The 15,849-nt window shown below is 44.9% G+C and overlaps 1 protein-coding gene and 1 long non-coding RNA gene across 2 annotated transcripts in view; both read right to left on the bottom strand.

Moving 5' to 3' along the window:
• LOC139701786 (uncharacterized) overlaps nucleotides 1-7,368 on the bottom strand; it is a 41,184-nt gene extending 33,816 nt beyond the window's left edge. Inside the window, exon 1 of the long non-coding RNA XR_011704337.1 lies at nucleotides 7,132-7,368. This is a non-coding gene — a long non-coding RNA (uncharacterized lncRNA). The remainder of the gene's footprint in view (nucleotides 1-7,131) is intronic.
• Nucleotides 7,369-14,149: 6,781 nt separating this feature from the next.
• The window catches only part of Camkmt (calmodulin-lysine N-methyltransferase), a 374,703-nt gene continuing 373,003 nt past the window's right edge, over nucleotides 14,150-15,849 (bottom strand). The window contains exon 11 of the mRNA XM_027934266.2: nucleotides 14,150-14,760. Within this exon, the coding sequence (XP_027790067.1) occupies nucleotides 14,683-14,760 (78 nt within the window). The 3' untranslated portion in view covers nucleotides 14,150-14,682. The remainder of the gene's footprint in view (nucleotides 14,761-15,849) is intronic.

The following is a 15,849-nucleotide window of genomic DNA, read 5'->3' as shown; positions in this document are numbered from 1 at the left end:
GAGGTAGAGCGTACCATGTGTGACACTAAGTTCGGACCCTCAGCACCACATAAAAATGAAATAAAGATATTGTGTCCATTTATAACTGAAAATAAATATTAAAAAAAGAAAAAAAAAAGATCCTCCTTTTTAAGGCTGGGGATATAGCTCAGTTGGTAGAGTGCTTGGCTTGTGTGCACAAGGCCCTGGGTTCGATCCCCAGCACCAAAAAAATAAAAAATATCTTCCTTCTTGGTTCCTTCAAAGAGAATCTCAAGAAAGAAATGTCTAAATATGCCTAATTAAAAAAAAAATGGCTGTAGTGACGTCAGATGCACTGGAAGGGAACAGAATTTTCTGTATCTTCCTGTCTACTTGGCAACCAGGCAGCCAGGCAACAGGCACCTGTGAGGTGGAGTTGTGTGTGGGCTCCTCTGCACTCAGAGTCAGAATTACCCAAGAATAAATCTCCATGATGGTTTGTGCAGTTGTCTTGTCTCAGCGCATCAGTACTTCTCCGTCTCCTCTTCACCCCTTGCTTTGTAGTGAAGACCTCCTCTTTTGTTCTCTTCTCCCAAAGATGGTGATCCACCAAACACATTTCTGTGCTGGCTCTGTTTCCCCGACTCTCGTGTTTTCCTTAATTTTCCTCATCTTTACATATAGCAGAGATGATCAGAAGCAGCTTAATCATCCAGGGAGGGGGCGAGTCACTCTGACACACCTAATTTCTCTGTCAAAAAGTTGATTTCTACCTTGCCGAGGAAGAAAAGGAAGGGAACATGGGAAAAGGAATATCTTTTGGCATTGCTGTCCTGATGAGCCTCGAGCCTAGTCTCAGGCCAACTGAGGAGACCACAAGTGACCCCACAAGGAGGCAGGTGCTAAGGTCACAGGGCTGGACCTCACAGTACAAATGCTAACCAAGTTCCTGACACCCACTCAATTCCAGGGCTTGTCGATCAAACCTCAAGTAGAGGCAGCATTTAAGATGACTTTAGAGACCAGCTAGCAGGATCACACAACCTCTAGCTACTTTGGGTCCTGGGAGGACAGAAGAAAAGCCAGGGAAAGCTCTTTCTCTGGCCGTGTGTACATGTGCCATTCAGAGGCAGGGAAGGAAGGTCTGGCACGTGGCCTTCATAGAGGCTGACCTTCAGTTTATATGTGGTTGGATGCCAGCTGAGCTTGCCTCTGGAGGATGGACTGCCAGGCATCTGGTCAACCCCCACGCATCACAGCCCCAGCTCCAAGGGCCTTTCCTTAGACATGATTTTCACCTGTCGGTGTGCTTCCAAGAGGCCACCCGTCTCCCGCCAAGCACCAGCAATGCTGCCTTCTCCTTTGCATTCAGAGTCACCTAGAAGCTTTCTTTCTGAGTGGGCTGTCCTCTGAGCAAGAGGATCAGAGGCCGAGGGCCCAGAGTTCATCCGGGTACATCGTTTCCTCCATAGAAATGGCGCAGGGCAGTAACCATCAGGCAGCCCCCCACCCCTCCAGGGGCAGTCACTTCCCCTCTCTGCCTCTCATCCTCCTGATCTGTAGCGGGGTGACCATGACCACACCAACATCCCGGGGCTGCTGTGGACATAAATGACACAGTGGGTGGCAAGTGCTGCGTGACGGGCCACGTAAGCGCAGGTGAACAGGAGCTGCTGCTACCATTTCCCTGGTCAGGTTTTCTGTCCTGGAAATAGTCCCCTGATGACAGGAAATGTCAGAGCTGCTGTTGGAAGACAGGTGACATCCCCACCAATTCGAGTGCAGCTTGGGAAAGAGGGTAGAGCCCGCACTGGCCCCGTCTCTGGCCTCCGGCCTTCCTGTCCATCAACCACCGTGGACCAAGGGCCTGCCACATGCTGGGTGCTCCATGGCACAGGGAGTGAGGCCCTGTCCCTGCCCTTAGAAACCAGCACATTGGTCCTTGGCCTCTCCAGGGTCCATGAGAGAGCCCTAGGAGAGGCCCAGCCCCCAGCACTCCCACTAGAGATGGACCTGGACCTCTGCTTCCAAGGGCACATCTGCCAGCACAGGAGCTTTGTCACTCCTGTCTTCAGGAAGGTCACACCGACCTGGTTAGCAGCCCATGTAGCCCCCAAGTAGAATCCTGATAGAGTGCAGCCCTCTGGGTCAGATGGATGCTCCTTTCTCATCCTCTTAGCTTTGTCTGGCTCTGGGTACTACTGTCACCTCCTGCTAGAATCACTATGGTAGCCTCTGCTGGGACTCCTAGTTCCTCTCTTGCATATCACTCTCTTCCTATCAAAATAAAACCCTCCCCACCATGGCCTATGAGGCCCCACAAGATTGGGCCTGCACCCTCCTCCGCTCATATGACACTGCTCCCTCACTTTGCTTCACCTGTAGGACTCTGCAGGTTTGCTGCTGCCTCAGGGCCTTTGCATTTGCCATTGCCTCTGCCTGGAACACTCTTACCTTCAATCTTGTGCCACTTATATTTCCACTACAATGCTGCCTCCTTAGAGAGAGATTTCTCAGCCTTTGATCTAAAGGAGGCCCAGTCACTTCCTAAGATATCATCTTGCTTTATTGTCCTCAATGCACGCATCCAACTTGAACAGCCTTATTTGTTGACACATCTTTTGCCTTTCTTCTACTGGAATGGCAGCTCCTTGAGATCAGAGACTGTCATTTGTTCACTCTCTGTCTGACATCTGTTAGGCATTTGATGAATGCCTGTGGGATGGGTGAGTGGATCTGTCTTTACCTCTTTTAGCCCTCATTCCTGCCATGTCAACATAACTTGAAATCTTGCTCTGTGCCTTAGCTTATGAGCTTCACGCCCTTGGTGGGCCTCTCTCCTTACTTCTATGACTCTCAGGTCTAATGCAAACTCAGCCTCCACTCCCACAATGCAATCTCTTCTTCATTCAATCTCTACCTGCCCTTTGCAGGTTCTTTTCCACAGATCTGTCTTAGTTGAGGACACCCTCTGTCTCCCCAATTAGATAGTAAGCACCATGTAGGTGGGACTCCCACCTGCCCCATTCTCACATTTTTGTGCACAGGGGGACATGCTATCAAGGGTGTCATATGCCAAGGAGGATAGCTCTCCAGATCCAGATAACATTGTGAAAGTGACAAGTGGCTCACGTGACTTTTGATACTTGGATTTACTTCTGCTCCTTTTCCAAGTTTTTTTTTTTTTTTTTTTTGTTTTTTTTTTTTTTGGTACCAAGGATCAAACTCAGAGGCACTTAACCACTGAGCCACATCCCCAGCCCCCCAGCCCTTTTTTAATATTACATTTAGAGAGAGTCTCACTGAGTTGCTTAGTGCCTCGCTAAGTTGCTGCTGCTGGCTTTGAACTCAGGATCCTCCTGCCTCAGTCTCCCAAGCTGCTGGGATTACAGGCATGTGCCACCATACCCAGCCTCCTTTTCTCAGTTCTAGGGGTCCCTTTACTCCTCTCCTGTCCCATTTCACTACCCCACCCCATGAAGGCTCATTCTCAGATCCTTCCCACCAAGGGCCATGGAGGATGCTGTCCCAAGGGCGCCTCTTTGAACAGCAGCTCTCCCCTGAGCAAAGGGAAAGAGGTTCTTGTTGGAATTTTATTGTCAATGGCACCTTTTCTCCAACTCAAGAACTTTCCTATGTGCTTTAAAGCAGGTCACAGACTAGCTCTGCATTTATCAAGCTCTCTGAGGGGCCATGACCTGAACAGAGTCTAGTCTCTGACCTCTTGGGGTCTTTTCTTGGGTCCCCCAAGAATGGGCCTTTCCACTGCAGCAATGGATGCCTAGAGATACAGGTGAATGAGAGCCGGAAATTTACGTGGAAAGAATAGAAGTGGACTCACCCTCCTGCCCCCACCAGGCTGGCCACACCATCTCTGTCTCTGACCAGGTAAGATACCAGCTCTAGGACATGAAGATTCCCATTCCCAAGCGCCCCCAAACTTACAGAATGGGTAGTGGAAAAAGGTGGAAGTTTCAGTAGCTCCTCCTCCCACGTCTCTGCACATCCTGGGACTTTCAGGTAGGTAGGGAAAGGCTGATCCCTAGGTCAAAGGGACTCGGATACTGACAACAGTGGGCTCAGACTTTTAGGCTGACATTATCTGCCCCCAAGCTTTTATGAGAAAGCCACAGGAACCCTGGTAGTTCTAAGCCAAAGCACACTTGGAATTGGTTTGCTCTTCTTACCCTATTGTCACTCATGTCCCTGATCCAAACTGCTGTTCTCTTTTGCCAGGGCTTCTACATTACAGAATTCTCCTAACTGGACTCTCTGCTTCTAATCTACTTCCCATCTGGCATTCAGAGTGACCTTTTTAAAATGCACATCTGATTATGTCATTATCACCACTCCAAACCCTCCCGCGGCTGCTCAGACTCCAGATAAAATTCAAACTCACTAAATCCTGTCGGGTCTGGCCCTTGCCCACTCTACATCGTTCTGCACAAGAACCTGGCTTCTTATCTCTCTCTTAGAGACAGCAAGCTCAGGCCTTGGCAGAGCCTGCCTCCACATTCCTTCCTTCCACCATTGTCTCCTGCATGATGGGCTCCATCTCAGTTAAAGACCCCTCAGGGAAGCATTCTGCAACTATCTCTTCTGAAGAAGGATCTGAAACCTTTCCTATTTTTCATAGAATTTAGTACGATTTACAACTGTTTTTATAAATGCCCTGGCACATATGAATTTGCAATGCAAAGCTACTTATAGAGAGCCACGTTGTTGTTTTTAACTAGCCCCCAACCTGTAACAGGATCTTTTGTGTTTACTTTTAGATCTCTGGTATCTACATGGATATTTATTAGATAAGAATAAAGATGGAAGAGCTCTTTCTCCACGGTGGGACCTGGGACAGCTCCCCAGTGTTCAACTTGGGGCAGAGCAAGATAAAACTTTGGGGTCCACCCTTGAGAAGTGCTAAGTAATCTGTAGGGTCAAGCTAGTGTCTGACAACTCCTTGGCAGTACCAGGAAATTCTCTACATGTACATTGGGTCACCTCATTCCCTGAGGTGACCAAAATCTCTGGCCCTGATGATGGGTTGTTTTTACCTTAAATACTTCAGAATGAAATAGGACATCAACTCATCCAGTTCATCCTTTCTATGTTCTAGAGGGGAAAACTGATACTCAGAGACTCTGCCTAAAATCACCAGTTACTGGTACCGCCCAGTTGGGAATCTAGGGATTCTGAGATCATTGTTCTTTCTCCTGCAGTCCATTTTTCTCTTGTGTCTTTTTCTGGTAGCTTGGGAATGACTTGCCTCTATAACAGGCTGATTGTCTGAAGGGTAAATAAGGCCTGCAACACATGTATTCTATTTTTATGCTTTCTAAATGCAACTCAACACATTTATTTGCTTATTCACTTTTTTGTGGTACTGGGGATTGAATCCAGGGGTGCTTTACCACTGAGCTACAACCCCAGCCCTTTTTATTTTATTTTGAGGCAAGGTCTTGTTAAGTTGCCCAGGCTAGCCTTGAACTTGTGATCCTCCTGCCTCAGTCTCCCTAGTCACTGGGATTACAGCACTCCATGAGCAGCTAACTCAACACATTTTGGGCAAAGCATCATATCAAAAGTTTTGGTACCTCAAGGGACACTTAAAGATGCAAAAAGTATCTCACAGAGGGATAGAGGACTGTCATCAGTTATCTGTTGCTGTGTAAAAAAAAAACTGCCTAAAGTTTAGTTGCTTAAAATCACTACCATTTTTAACTCAGGATTCTGTGAGTAGGCAATTTGGACTGAACCCAACTGGGCAGTTTTTCTGCTGGCTCCCCTACAAACAGCCCCAGCTGCAGCTACACTCAGCAGCTGGATCTCCTGGGGCTGTTTGGCCCTGGATGCCTTTGCTCATGGCTCGACAGTGGGGTTGACTGTGCCACATGTCTCCAGCACCTAGCAGGAGAGCCTGGGCTTTCTCACATGGTAGCTGGGTGCCAAAAAACCCAAGAGAAGGCACACAAATGCCCAAGGGATTTTCAAACTTCTGCTTGCACTTGCATTTTACTAATGCCTCATTGGCCAAGCCAAGCCAAGCCAAATTCAGAATCAAGGGGGGAAGAAATGAACAAAAACACACTGTCTTTCTTTTTGGTACCAGGAGTTGAAGGAGGGGTGTTTTACCTCTCATTTGCACCCCCAGCCCCTTTTAGTTTTATTTTGAGACACGGTCTCATCAGGTTGCTTAAGACCTTGCTAAATTGCTAAGGCTGGCCTCCAATTTGTAATCCTCCTGCCTCAGCTTACCCAATTGCCCAGCTTTAATCCCATTTCTTGATGGGAGGAACTGGAAAATATTATGGCTACCCCCCCCCCCCAATCTACCACAAGGCAGAGCTGGATAGATCCCTTCAGTATCACATTCACACTGAGAATATTATAGCCATTGTAGTATGGTTTATCTGATCTGTAGGCTGGGGGTGTGTTGGGAAGGCTCAGAAGCAGCACCTGAGCCAGCGGGGGCTGCAAACTGGAGGCCCTGGGATCTGTAATCCAGTCTGCCTTCAGGGAGTCTGATCTTACAGAAATAGGTTGACCAGAAGTCAGGAACTGTTCATTCTCCTCCCTCTCAGCATCCTGAGATGCCGCTTGAGAGACAGAGAGGAGAGATCCACTCAAAACAGGCTGGGTCGGGGCTGTGGCCTCTGCTCCTAAAAATAAAGTCTGTGTAGGAAATGAAGGCTAATGCACCTGGAGGTGGAACCACAGGTCAGGTGGGCAAAGCTTTTAAATGTACTGTCTTCTGTGTTGGGGACAGCACAGTGACATTCTTCCAAGCTCAAGGAGAGCTCAGCCATCAGGAGGCAGATTGCAAATGAAGACCGTGATGGCCTGAGCTCACTTCCTGACCCGGTCTGACAGAAACATGTTAAACTTTCAAATTTCTCACATCGGTAGGTTGCAAACAAAACAACCTAGACTTTAATTTACAAAGCAGAGTCCTCCTCCTCGAGCATGTGGGCGATTTTTGACACAGCTGCAACCTTTTCAGATCCCTCCGCCCCATTTCACCGGGCCCTGATCTAGGGTGGCGAGGTGACAGCGCCCACCCGGCAGGTGGAGGGCCCTGGCCGCAGCGTGGAGGGGCTGCCAAACCAGGCGAGGGAGGGTCGCTGCTCGGAGGCCTTTTACTTTCGGCTCCAGACAAATTAAAAACCTCCTTACCAGCCATTCATTCCGAGGAGGCCTCTTCCTTCCTCGGCGGGGGGCTGCTGCGTTGGGGGGAAGATCGGATTCTGGGAGGCTGGGCCTCCCGGGGCTCTCGAGGAGGGGGAGTCGCAAGAATGGAAAGAGAGAGGCCCTACCCCCGAGGAGATTGGCAGGCAGGGAGCGGGGGCAAAGTGCAGCCCAGGTCACTGGGAAAAAAGAAATCTCCAAGTAAGGGAGTGGGGGAAAGTTCCACTTCGAGCCCAAGGATGAAAGGGGCCTGGACAGAGGGGCGGGAGGGCGCGTTGAGGAGAGAAAAGGGAAGTGAGACGTGGCAGAAAGCGGAGGTGGGCGGGGGGGGGGAGGTGGAGACCACAGAGAGACACTGACTCGCAGAGGGCACGGGCAGGGAAAGGTGGAGACTTTGAAAACTGGGGGGGGGGGGGGGGGCGTGTTGAGAACCCGATTCTGAGACCTGGAAGCCCGTTGGCCTGGGACTCCCAAAGAGGGAAGGCAAAAATGTCCTATTTAGGGTGGGACGAATTGATTTCCCAAAGAAGTACAGCAGCACCAGCGTTTCCTCCAAGTGCCCTCTGCAGTCCTCCTTAATCTGCCCTGGAGGCAGCAGGTGACCTCGCACAGGCCCCTGGAGGCGCCTTTGTTCTGGGCTTTCTGCAGCCCGCCCCGCCCCCTCCCCTTGCACCTGGGCAGCGGCCTCCAAATGCACTTGTCCACTCTTGGCTGGCTCGCGGGGTGGGACCGGCGGGCGGGCGCACGGCTTTGTAGGCGAAAAGCCACGAGTCCTCCAACTCCTGTTTTCCCTTCGGGTTGACACAGTCGCTAATGGTTTTCCTGTTCAGTCTGACAGCCGTGGAAACCTCCTCTCGAGAAGAAGAGTTGAGCCCGCCACACTTTATCTGGGAAGCCAAGTTTGGGACCGAGACCTACCAAGTGGGCAGACCCTCCCTTGGGAATGGCGAGAGCCACCCCGGAGTCCCCAGGTGTTCCCTGCTGAGTTCTAATCCGTCCCTCGGAGGTTTGATAATTTAATTGTGCAGTGGGCACACCTGAGACGTTCCCCTCACCACCCCTAGACGTAAAAAAGGCAGACTACGGAGAATGGGAAGACAGGGGCTTTCGCCATCGCCCAAACGTCTGTTACGCAGAAGAAAACGACGGGTGTGGGGAAGGGCGGGAGGGCACATCCAAGTTAGAAAAAGCATCAAGAAGTAGCTAAAGTTCTTGCTAAGTGAGTCTGAAATATGTATTTAGCCCTCGTAAATTAAACACCCTGAGTTTTTAAAGAGTGACTCCCCAAACATCCATTATTCACATCAGTAGGACAGACGGTAGGTCACTGTAAGATTTATAGAAACTAAAAGACTTCCCATGCTAAAGGTTAATGAAAGTGTAATTTGAATCATGAAATCTTTATGTGTCGGCTCAATTTACACCGAGGGCTCATTAAGGATGCGTTGGGTACCGCGGACGGCGGGTGACGTCACAGCGGGCATTTAAATGGGCGGGGCCAGGCCGCTCTGCATGGAATCCTTTAAAAACATAAAAGAACTCCCTCCTTCCTTCTCTGTCTCTCCAGCTGTAACAACTTCACCAACTGTCTTGGTTCCACCCCGAGGATTTCACAGAGAGAACACGTTAGAGGGAATCAGGAAGCAGAGAAAAGGTCACAAATAAGCACCTCAGGAACAATGAAAGCTTTTCTCTATGCAGCAGTGGGAGAGTTGCTAGAAAAACTGGAAAGGTATTAATCAGAAGTGGCTATAAATCCTCTGGAGTTTTGCTCTTATAAAACTCCTCAGAGAAAGTCTTGAAGGAAATGCAGGTCAAAGCCCAAAAAAGCTCTTGATCAGAGATTGCTGGAGGAAAATCTTCCCAGACGCCGTTTAATAGGCAGCAATCACCCCAGGAGTGGGGAAGCCAAGTACGCTTGAAACATGGTTGCAATTCCTAATAGGTCTTGTCACACTTAAGGCACTGCAAGCTCCATCCAACGAACAGCTGAAGCTAGCTGGCGATTCATAAAGCCAACAGTTTAAAGTTTATTATGATGAAAGCACTTAATGACAGCCATCGCTAGGGGCCCATCATTTATAAAGCTGTGCTGAGTATTAGACATGTAGCATGACCACCAATTTTATGTCACAATTGCTACCATAAAATGACCTTTGGTGATTTTTGCTGCATGTGGTGGACAGCTCTTCCTTCACATTAGTGCTCTGTGGCTTTCTTTGCAGACTATTATGCTGTCTAAAGCTTATTTGGCACTGTCGTGAGCCTCAACCCTGGTTATTACCCCGAAGGCCTGTCTAAAAAAAAAAAAAAAAAAAAATCATGCTCTATTACGCCACTACAATAATTTACAGTTCTTACCAGCCTTGGGTAGTGTAATATTTTAATGCAAATATGCTGTACCATTGCATTGTATTAAAAAAAAAATAGTTTCCATGCTTCTGGCTAGTGAAATATCTGTTTGATGGGAGTTCATGGAAATGTGCCTCTTATTCCCTGGTCAGGTCTCATTGAATGGGCACTGTTTCCTCTGGTCTGTTAAAACATCGCCAGGAAAAAAAAAAAAAAGGTTAATTAAACTTCCGTTGAGATTTTTTTTTAAACAGATCCTATGTGTGATAAACCCACCTCAAGCAAAAACATCAATTCTTATTTCCCTGCATCCAGTTCCAATGCAAATTTACATCTGAGTAACATTATTTAATTAGGCTTCCATTTGTTAGCCTGCTTTGTGTAGTTAGAAGGTGTTTGAATACATGGCCACTTTACTGCTCCAATGTAAACCGCTGCTGAGAAAGTGGCCTGTCCATGCTACACCACCTTTAAATTGTGTATATAATTTTATAAATGATATAAAATCTGCTTCTAGTCCCTGGGAAAAAAAAAACCCACAAGCATGGAACACTGCAATTTTGGAAGGATTTAAAATATGTGATTTCTGCTGGTACCTACTGTATTGGGTTTTATATAAAGCTTTTTTCAATAAGGTAAATTGTTACATGACAAACTCATCTTCCACCATTATCATCTGCTGTTTGTGTTTAACAACAGGAGTCCCGCTCTAACAAAACTGTTGTAATGGCTGTACAAATTACTCAGCTGAAAGCTTTTCACCAAACAAAACAGTATTAATCAGCAGTTCTTATGAAGGTGCTAATTAAAAACAATTTTCTTCCTCAGTTTGCAATACTAAAGCCATCTTCACTCGCACAGTTTCCAATATACAGCTACTGTATTTGCTCACACTTCAGGCCCTCCATTAACTATTGAATCTCCTATTAGCCATTTTATTACATTTCTGTTTACAAGCTTGTTGACATTTTAAAAGTCACAGTATGATCTGTTTTATCTATTTAAAAAATGTATTAATTGAAAAGTCAGGGAGACAAAAAAAGCAAAATACAGACTCCAAATGCACCGACTTCCAGGGCAGAGAACAGTGAGCGTTTAGCCACAGCCAGGGCAGTGGACTCTGGTTGAAATGAAATCTGAGAATTGAAAGTGTTGTTTCAGGCCTACTGGTTTGTTAAGCACCAATAGGCTTCTTCCTAATTTGGAAACAGTCCACTTAGAGAACAATATTTGCTCTGCCTAAAATCAGTCTGACTTTCAAATACATCCTTTCTCTATAAAATACACTCAGCATAATTATGATGTTTCATGCAGTCTGAAGTCAGGAGATTTTTGATCTGGGTGGGGGTTGCCTGGGAATCTGGGAACTAGAGCCCAGGTCTCAGGGCTAACTGCCCAGTGTTCCTGTGGGTGTGTATGTATGTGTGTGTGTCTCCATATACTTTGACTCCGGCCCCTGTGTGGGCATCCTGCCTCTCCCTCCAGACTTCAGTGAAAGGGTCTTGCCAAACAATGCTACCCAAGTGTCTGGCATACATGGAGCACAAATCAAATGCTGACTAAGCACAAGGACAAAAATCTATGGAAGCTGGGTTGAAGGAAGACAACAGTCCACTCCTATTAAAACAAAAACACCTAACCCTTAAAAGAAGATATGCCCTACTTGGTAGTGGAGAGAAGGCAAAATAAAAACAAAAACAAACCACCACTACCTGCTGCCCATGGCAATAAAACCAGGTTCTTCAACTGTCAAAAGCAGTTAACTAGTTTAGGACAGACACCTGGCTGTTGAAATAGGGCTCCAGAGGGCCACTAATCCTTCCTTTCACTCAGTTAACTGCTGGATCCCCCAAATTGATTCAACAGGTATGCAGTGGTAAATTCAGCCCATACTGAAGCCAAAGGGAAAATCAGCAAGGGGCGGGCAGCTCTCCTCTGAAAACACCCGAGGAACCAGCCAGAAAAGCTTTTATGGCCCCGACAAGTTTTCTGCTGAATACTGAGCACCTAAATTACCCTTCCCTAATGGAAGTTACATTTTCATGCTCAGTCAAAAAGCCAACAAAATACACAATTTATACAAAATAGCATCAACCTCTTAGGTAGTCTGTTCTAGCATTTTTATCCCAATTCACAGCATATGTCTTGCTATAAAATAAAATATATTTCTTATAACCAACTTGTATGTGGCTGTTCATATCACTGTATTGGAACTGCCCATGGGCGATATCAGGAACATTCTTACTCCCAATCAAATCTACTTAGTAGGACAAAGGAAAACCATGAATTGTATCAAAGGTAAAGACACACAAAGAAGAGGAATACCATCATTATACTTATGAGTTCCTACGTAGGTAGGCTTCCCTTTGAAACAAACACATGTATAATTACATAGACAGTAATGGAATAGGCCACTTCAATTGCAATTATATAACCCAATACTGATGCATAGGAATAATCACAAAGTTCAAAAGAAATGTAAGTGGATAAACTTTTTACAGCTGTCATATTTTTCTTTCTTAATATCAACATTCTATTAAAATGTGAGAAATAAGAACACTTTGTAATTATTCAATAATATATGACAACAGTTTTTTAATAAACTTTTAAAGACCTAGACTAGAGATATTTCCAGTGAGAATTCCACAAAGAACTGACTTAACAAAATGGTAAACATTTGACAGGATATTCTCTAGGTTTTAATTACATGAGGCTAAGTATACTTCTTTGCTAGGTATCTCTTGGTACAAAAAAAAAGCTGCTTTTTGTATTTTTTTTTTTTTTTTTTTTTGCACCAAGGATTGAATTCAGGGGCACTCAATCACTGAGCCACATCCCCAGCCCCATTTTGCATTTTATTTAGAGACAGGGTCTCGCTGAGTTGCTTAGTACCTAGCTTTTTGCTGAGGCTGGCTTTGAACTTGTGATCCTCCTGTTTCACCTTCCCGAGCTGCTGGGATTACAGGCATGCCCCCACCATGCCCGGCTCAGATATATATATATTTTAAATACATTAGTAGTTTACTTTTTAAAATACAATTTCTCGGGGCTGGGATTGTGGCTCAGTGGTGGAATGCTCGCCTAGCACAGGCGGGACCTGGGTTCCATCCTCAGCACCACATTAAAATAAAGGCATCGTGTTGTGTCCATCTACACCCAAAAAATAAATATTAAAATAAATAAATAAAATACAATTTCTCCCAGAGAAATAAGCCCTGGGTTTCTATATTCACACCACACAAATGCAAATTGAATTCTTGCCAATGAGAGAGAGGAAAAAAAGAAATATTCTCAAGGGCCTGAGCCTGCTGTTCTACATTTAAGGAGGGGAAAAAAAAAATAGATCATCTTAGGTGCCACTACAGAGATGGGCTTCCTTTTTTCAGATTTAGTTGCAGGTTTTACAGAAGAAATCATTTTTTTTTTCTGTATTTTCATCACGATAAATGGAACTACTTGAGTTACCTCTTAAAACATTCCAAATTCTAATTTTTAAACAAGAAAATATGAAGCCAGTGTGCAACCTATACAATCACCAAAGGAGAGCTGCCACTAGCTGAACTACTCAGCTAAATGGCTGGTTTGCATTGCCCTGGTCTTTATCTAGCACTGAGAATAGACTGCTGTTTTATCCAAAGAGGAATAAATTGCTGTTATTGTGATGTTAGCCCATCACTTGGCATTGCAATTCAAGTTTTTGTGAGAAAGAAATGTATGATCTAACTGCGACTTGACCTATGCCTTCTGAGATCCATCTAGGTGCTCTAATGGAGCAGAAGAAGTGGGGAACACAAGGACATGCAAACTGATGGTGAAAAATTTGTTTGATGATAGAAGTGAGCAGAGAAGACATTTCAGAGTCGCTATTTTTATGACAGCTAAGTTGGTTTAACATGCAAAAGGATGCACCCCTCAGCACCCCCCACCACCACTTTAATTGTATCACACTGAAAACACACTTTGCTTCTGCTAAAGATATGAGGATATGTAGCTAACCTACCTAATGACATTACTGCCAAAGTGGGCACAGATGATTCCTTACAGATAAACATCTGAATTTCCACAAAAGGCATTAGAGCATCTTGGGGGTGCATTGGGCAGGGCAGGCTTGGGCTCCCTGTAGGAAAGTCCTTCTCTCCTCCTCCTAGGTAGCACCTATTAAATGTTTGCTACACTCTTGAATCACAGCATCTAACAATATATATTTATTTTAAATAAGATAATTGTGTGATTGAGTTTTTTAAAACTCCCCCTGGTTGCAATCTAGTTTATCAACCATTGATTCAAAATTTCTCTGGAAAGGGCCTGTTTTGAAAGAGGCCTGGAGAACAGCAGCAGTTAGATTTAAGCCCTGATAAAGGCTCACTTTTCATTCATAGCCAGAGCCTAAATGTGCTCTTCTTGTACCTAAACAGATAATAAGCACTCAGCACACTCCCCCTCCTTGACACAGCACACTGAGACTAATCACACATAATTGGAGAGGAGGAGCAGAGGGCTGGCCACGCTATTGTGTCCAGAGGACAAACGGTCAGTTTATGAGGCTTTGGGCTGATGTAGTCATTTCTTATACATCTATAGGGAAAAAAACATCCTGTTTAAGGGGAAAAAAGAATGAGAGAGGAAGAGAGAGACAGAGAAAGAGATGGCAAATTTAATAGAATTTATTAGAGGGAGAGCAGAAAGATGTATTTTATTTTATTTTTAACCAGAAAAGAATCATGATGTTTGCTATGTTTACAGATTAAAAACTATCATCACCAAAACAGAACAAAAACCTGTTTTTTTTTTTTTAAAGGGGGGGGTGGGAGGGGGGGAATCACCAAAAGAAATTCTGTTTTAGAAGGAAAAATATTTAGGTTGCTCACAAGTCAAATTCAAATCTCAGACAGCCTGCTTATACATATTTAAAGACAAACAAAGGTTTGGTATAAGAAAAGCAACAAGCAGACTGTAAAAAGAGGAGGTGAAGGAGGGAGGCGGAGATGGCTGGAGATGATGTGGGTACTCCTGTGTAGTCCCTAACCCAAGCCCATGTGTGGAATGTTGAAGAGTGGGTGGGGGCCCTGAGTCCTGGGGCCTCAAAAATCTCAGGGAACCATATTATATCCATTGCAGATTCCTGTTTTCATAAAATTATTCCCTGGGTAATAGATGTTTTCTTCATCTTCTGAGAAGCTTACTCTTCTATCCATTTTGGGTTAAAATAAGCAGAAGGGGGTAATGAAGGTTTTCTTCATAGATATCTGGGTTTTCCTTTTTCAACTGTAAATAATAATAGAAAAAATAAGGTAAGAGGATTCAGATTAGGAATTTTTACAAGTTGATACTAATGTTGATTATAATATATTTAAGACTTTTTACCTAAATATATAGTTGTGGAAAAATTAATCACAAAAAAGCAACTCAAATTAGTTCTCAATGGCATTGGCATAACTACTATACACGAAGATGGGAGTCTTTTTTTCATAAAAATGGCGACTCTGAAATGTCTTCTCTGCTCACAGAATCCACAATTTCATTGTTTTGTTTTAGGTGGGAGTAGGGTGTTTTTTCATGAATAACCAAACTGCGTGTTTGTGATTGGAGGGAGAGTTGGGCTCCTTCATCTCCCCATACCAGTCACTGGACATGGAAGTTTCTGCTCTAGATCCTCCCTTTCCCTGAGAAGCACCACACCATGCAGGCAGGCAGGCAGGCAGGCAGGCATTTCAGATCGCTGTTTGGAGACCTTGCAACACCTGGGCACAGGGACAGGCTTCTGGGGCCTGAGATGTTTGGAAGGCTCTCCAGGTGCTCCTTAGGGTTTTAATATTAATGATGATTTAAAAATTCTTTTCTCTGAGGAGAAGAACATATTCCGACAATTAGAGCAGAAACATTTGATACTGCTCAGGTGAAGTTCTGAGCATAAGTGATAACATTTTAAAAGCCAAAGTCCTCGTCCTCAAACCTAATGTGGACTTTTTTCTCCTCATTTGCCTAGAATAATTTTGACAGTCACACTTGTATTTTCACAAATAGTAATTTGCTGTTTGTAAAGACGATATTTTTGAAGTTGGTGTTTTTAAGGCAACTGTTAATTCATTTTTTTAGCGTATAAGGATCAGAAAATAAACATTTATTTTAATTATACATGGAACCAATTCCTTTATTGTTTCAAATCAGTCACAGATTTCCGCCCCTACCCTAAAGCTATATGAATGGCTCCAACATCATATTCTCCTGAGTTGGTCTGCCTGAATCTTTTTGAAGTGCATGTCTCTTCTAAGCCACGTTCCCAAACTGTGGCATGCCCTCACTGTTAAGGACAGGAGCCATGAATCCACTTTTCCTTTCCTACTGGGGAACATA

Source organism: Marmota flaviventris, chromosome 14 (assembly GCF_047511675.1).
Source record: "Marmota flaviventris isolate mMarFla1 chromosome 14, mMarFla1.hap1, whole genome shotgun sequence".
Lineage (NCBI taxonomy): Eukaryota > Metazoa > Chordata > Mammalia > Rodentia > Sciuridae > Marmota > Marmota flaviventris.
Note: the sequence above shows the minus strand (reverse complement) of the source record. Positions and strands in the feature narration are given on the sequence as shown.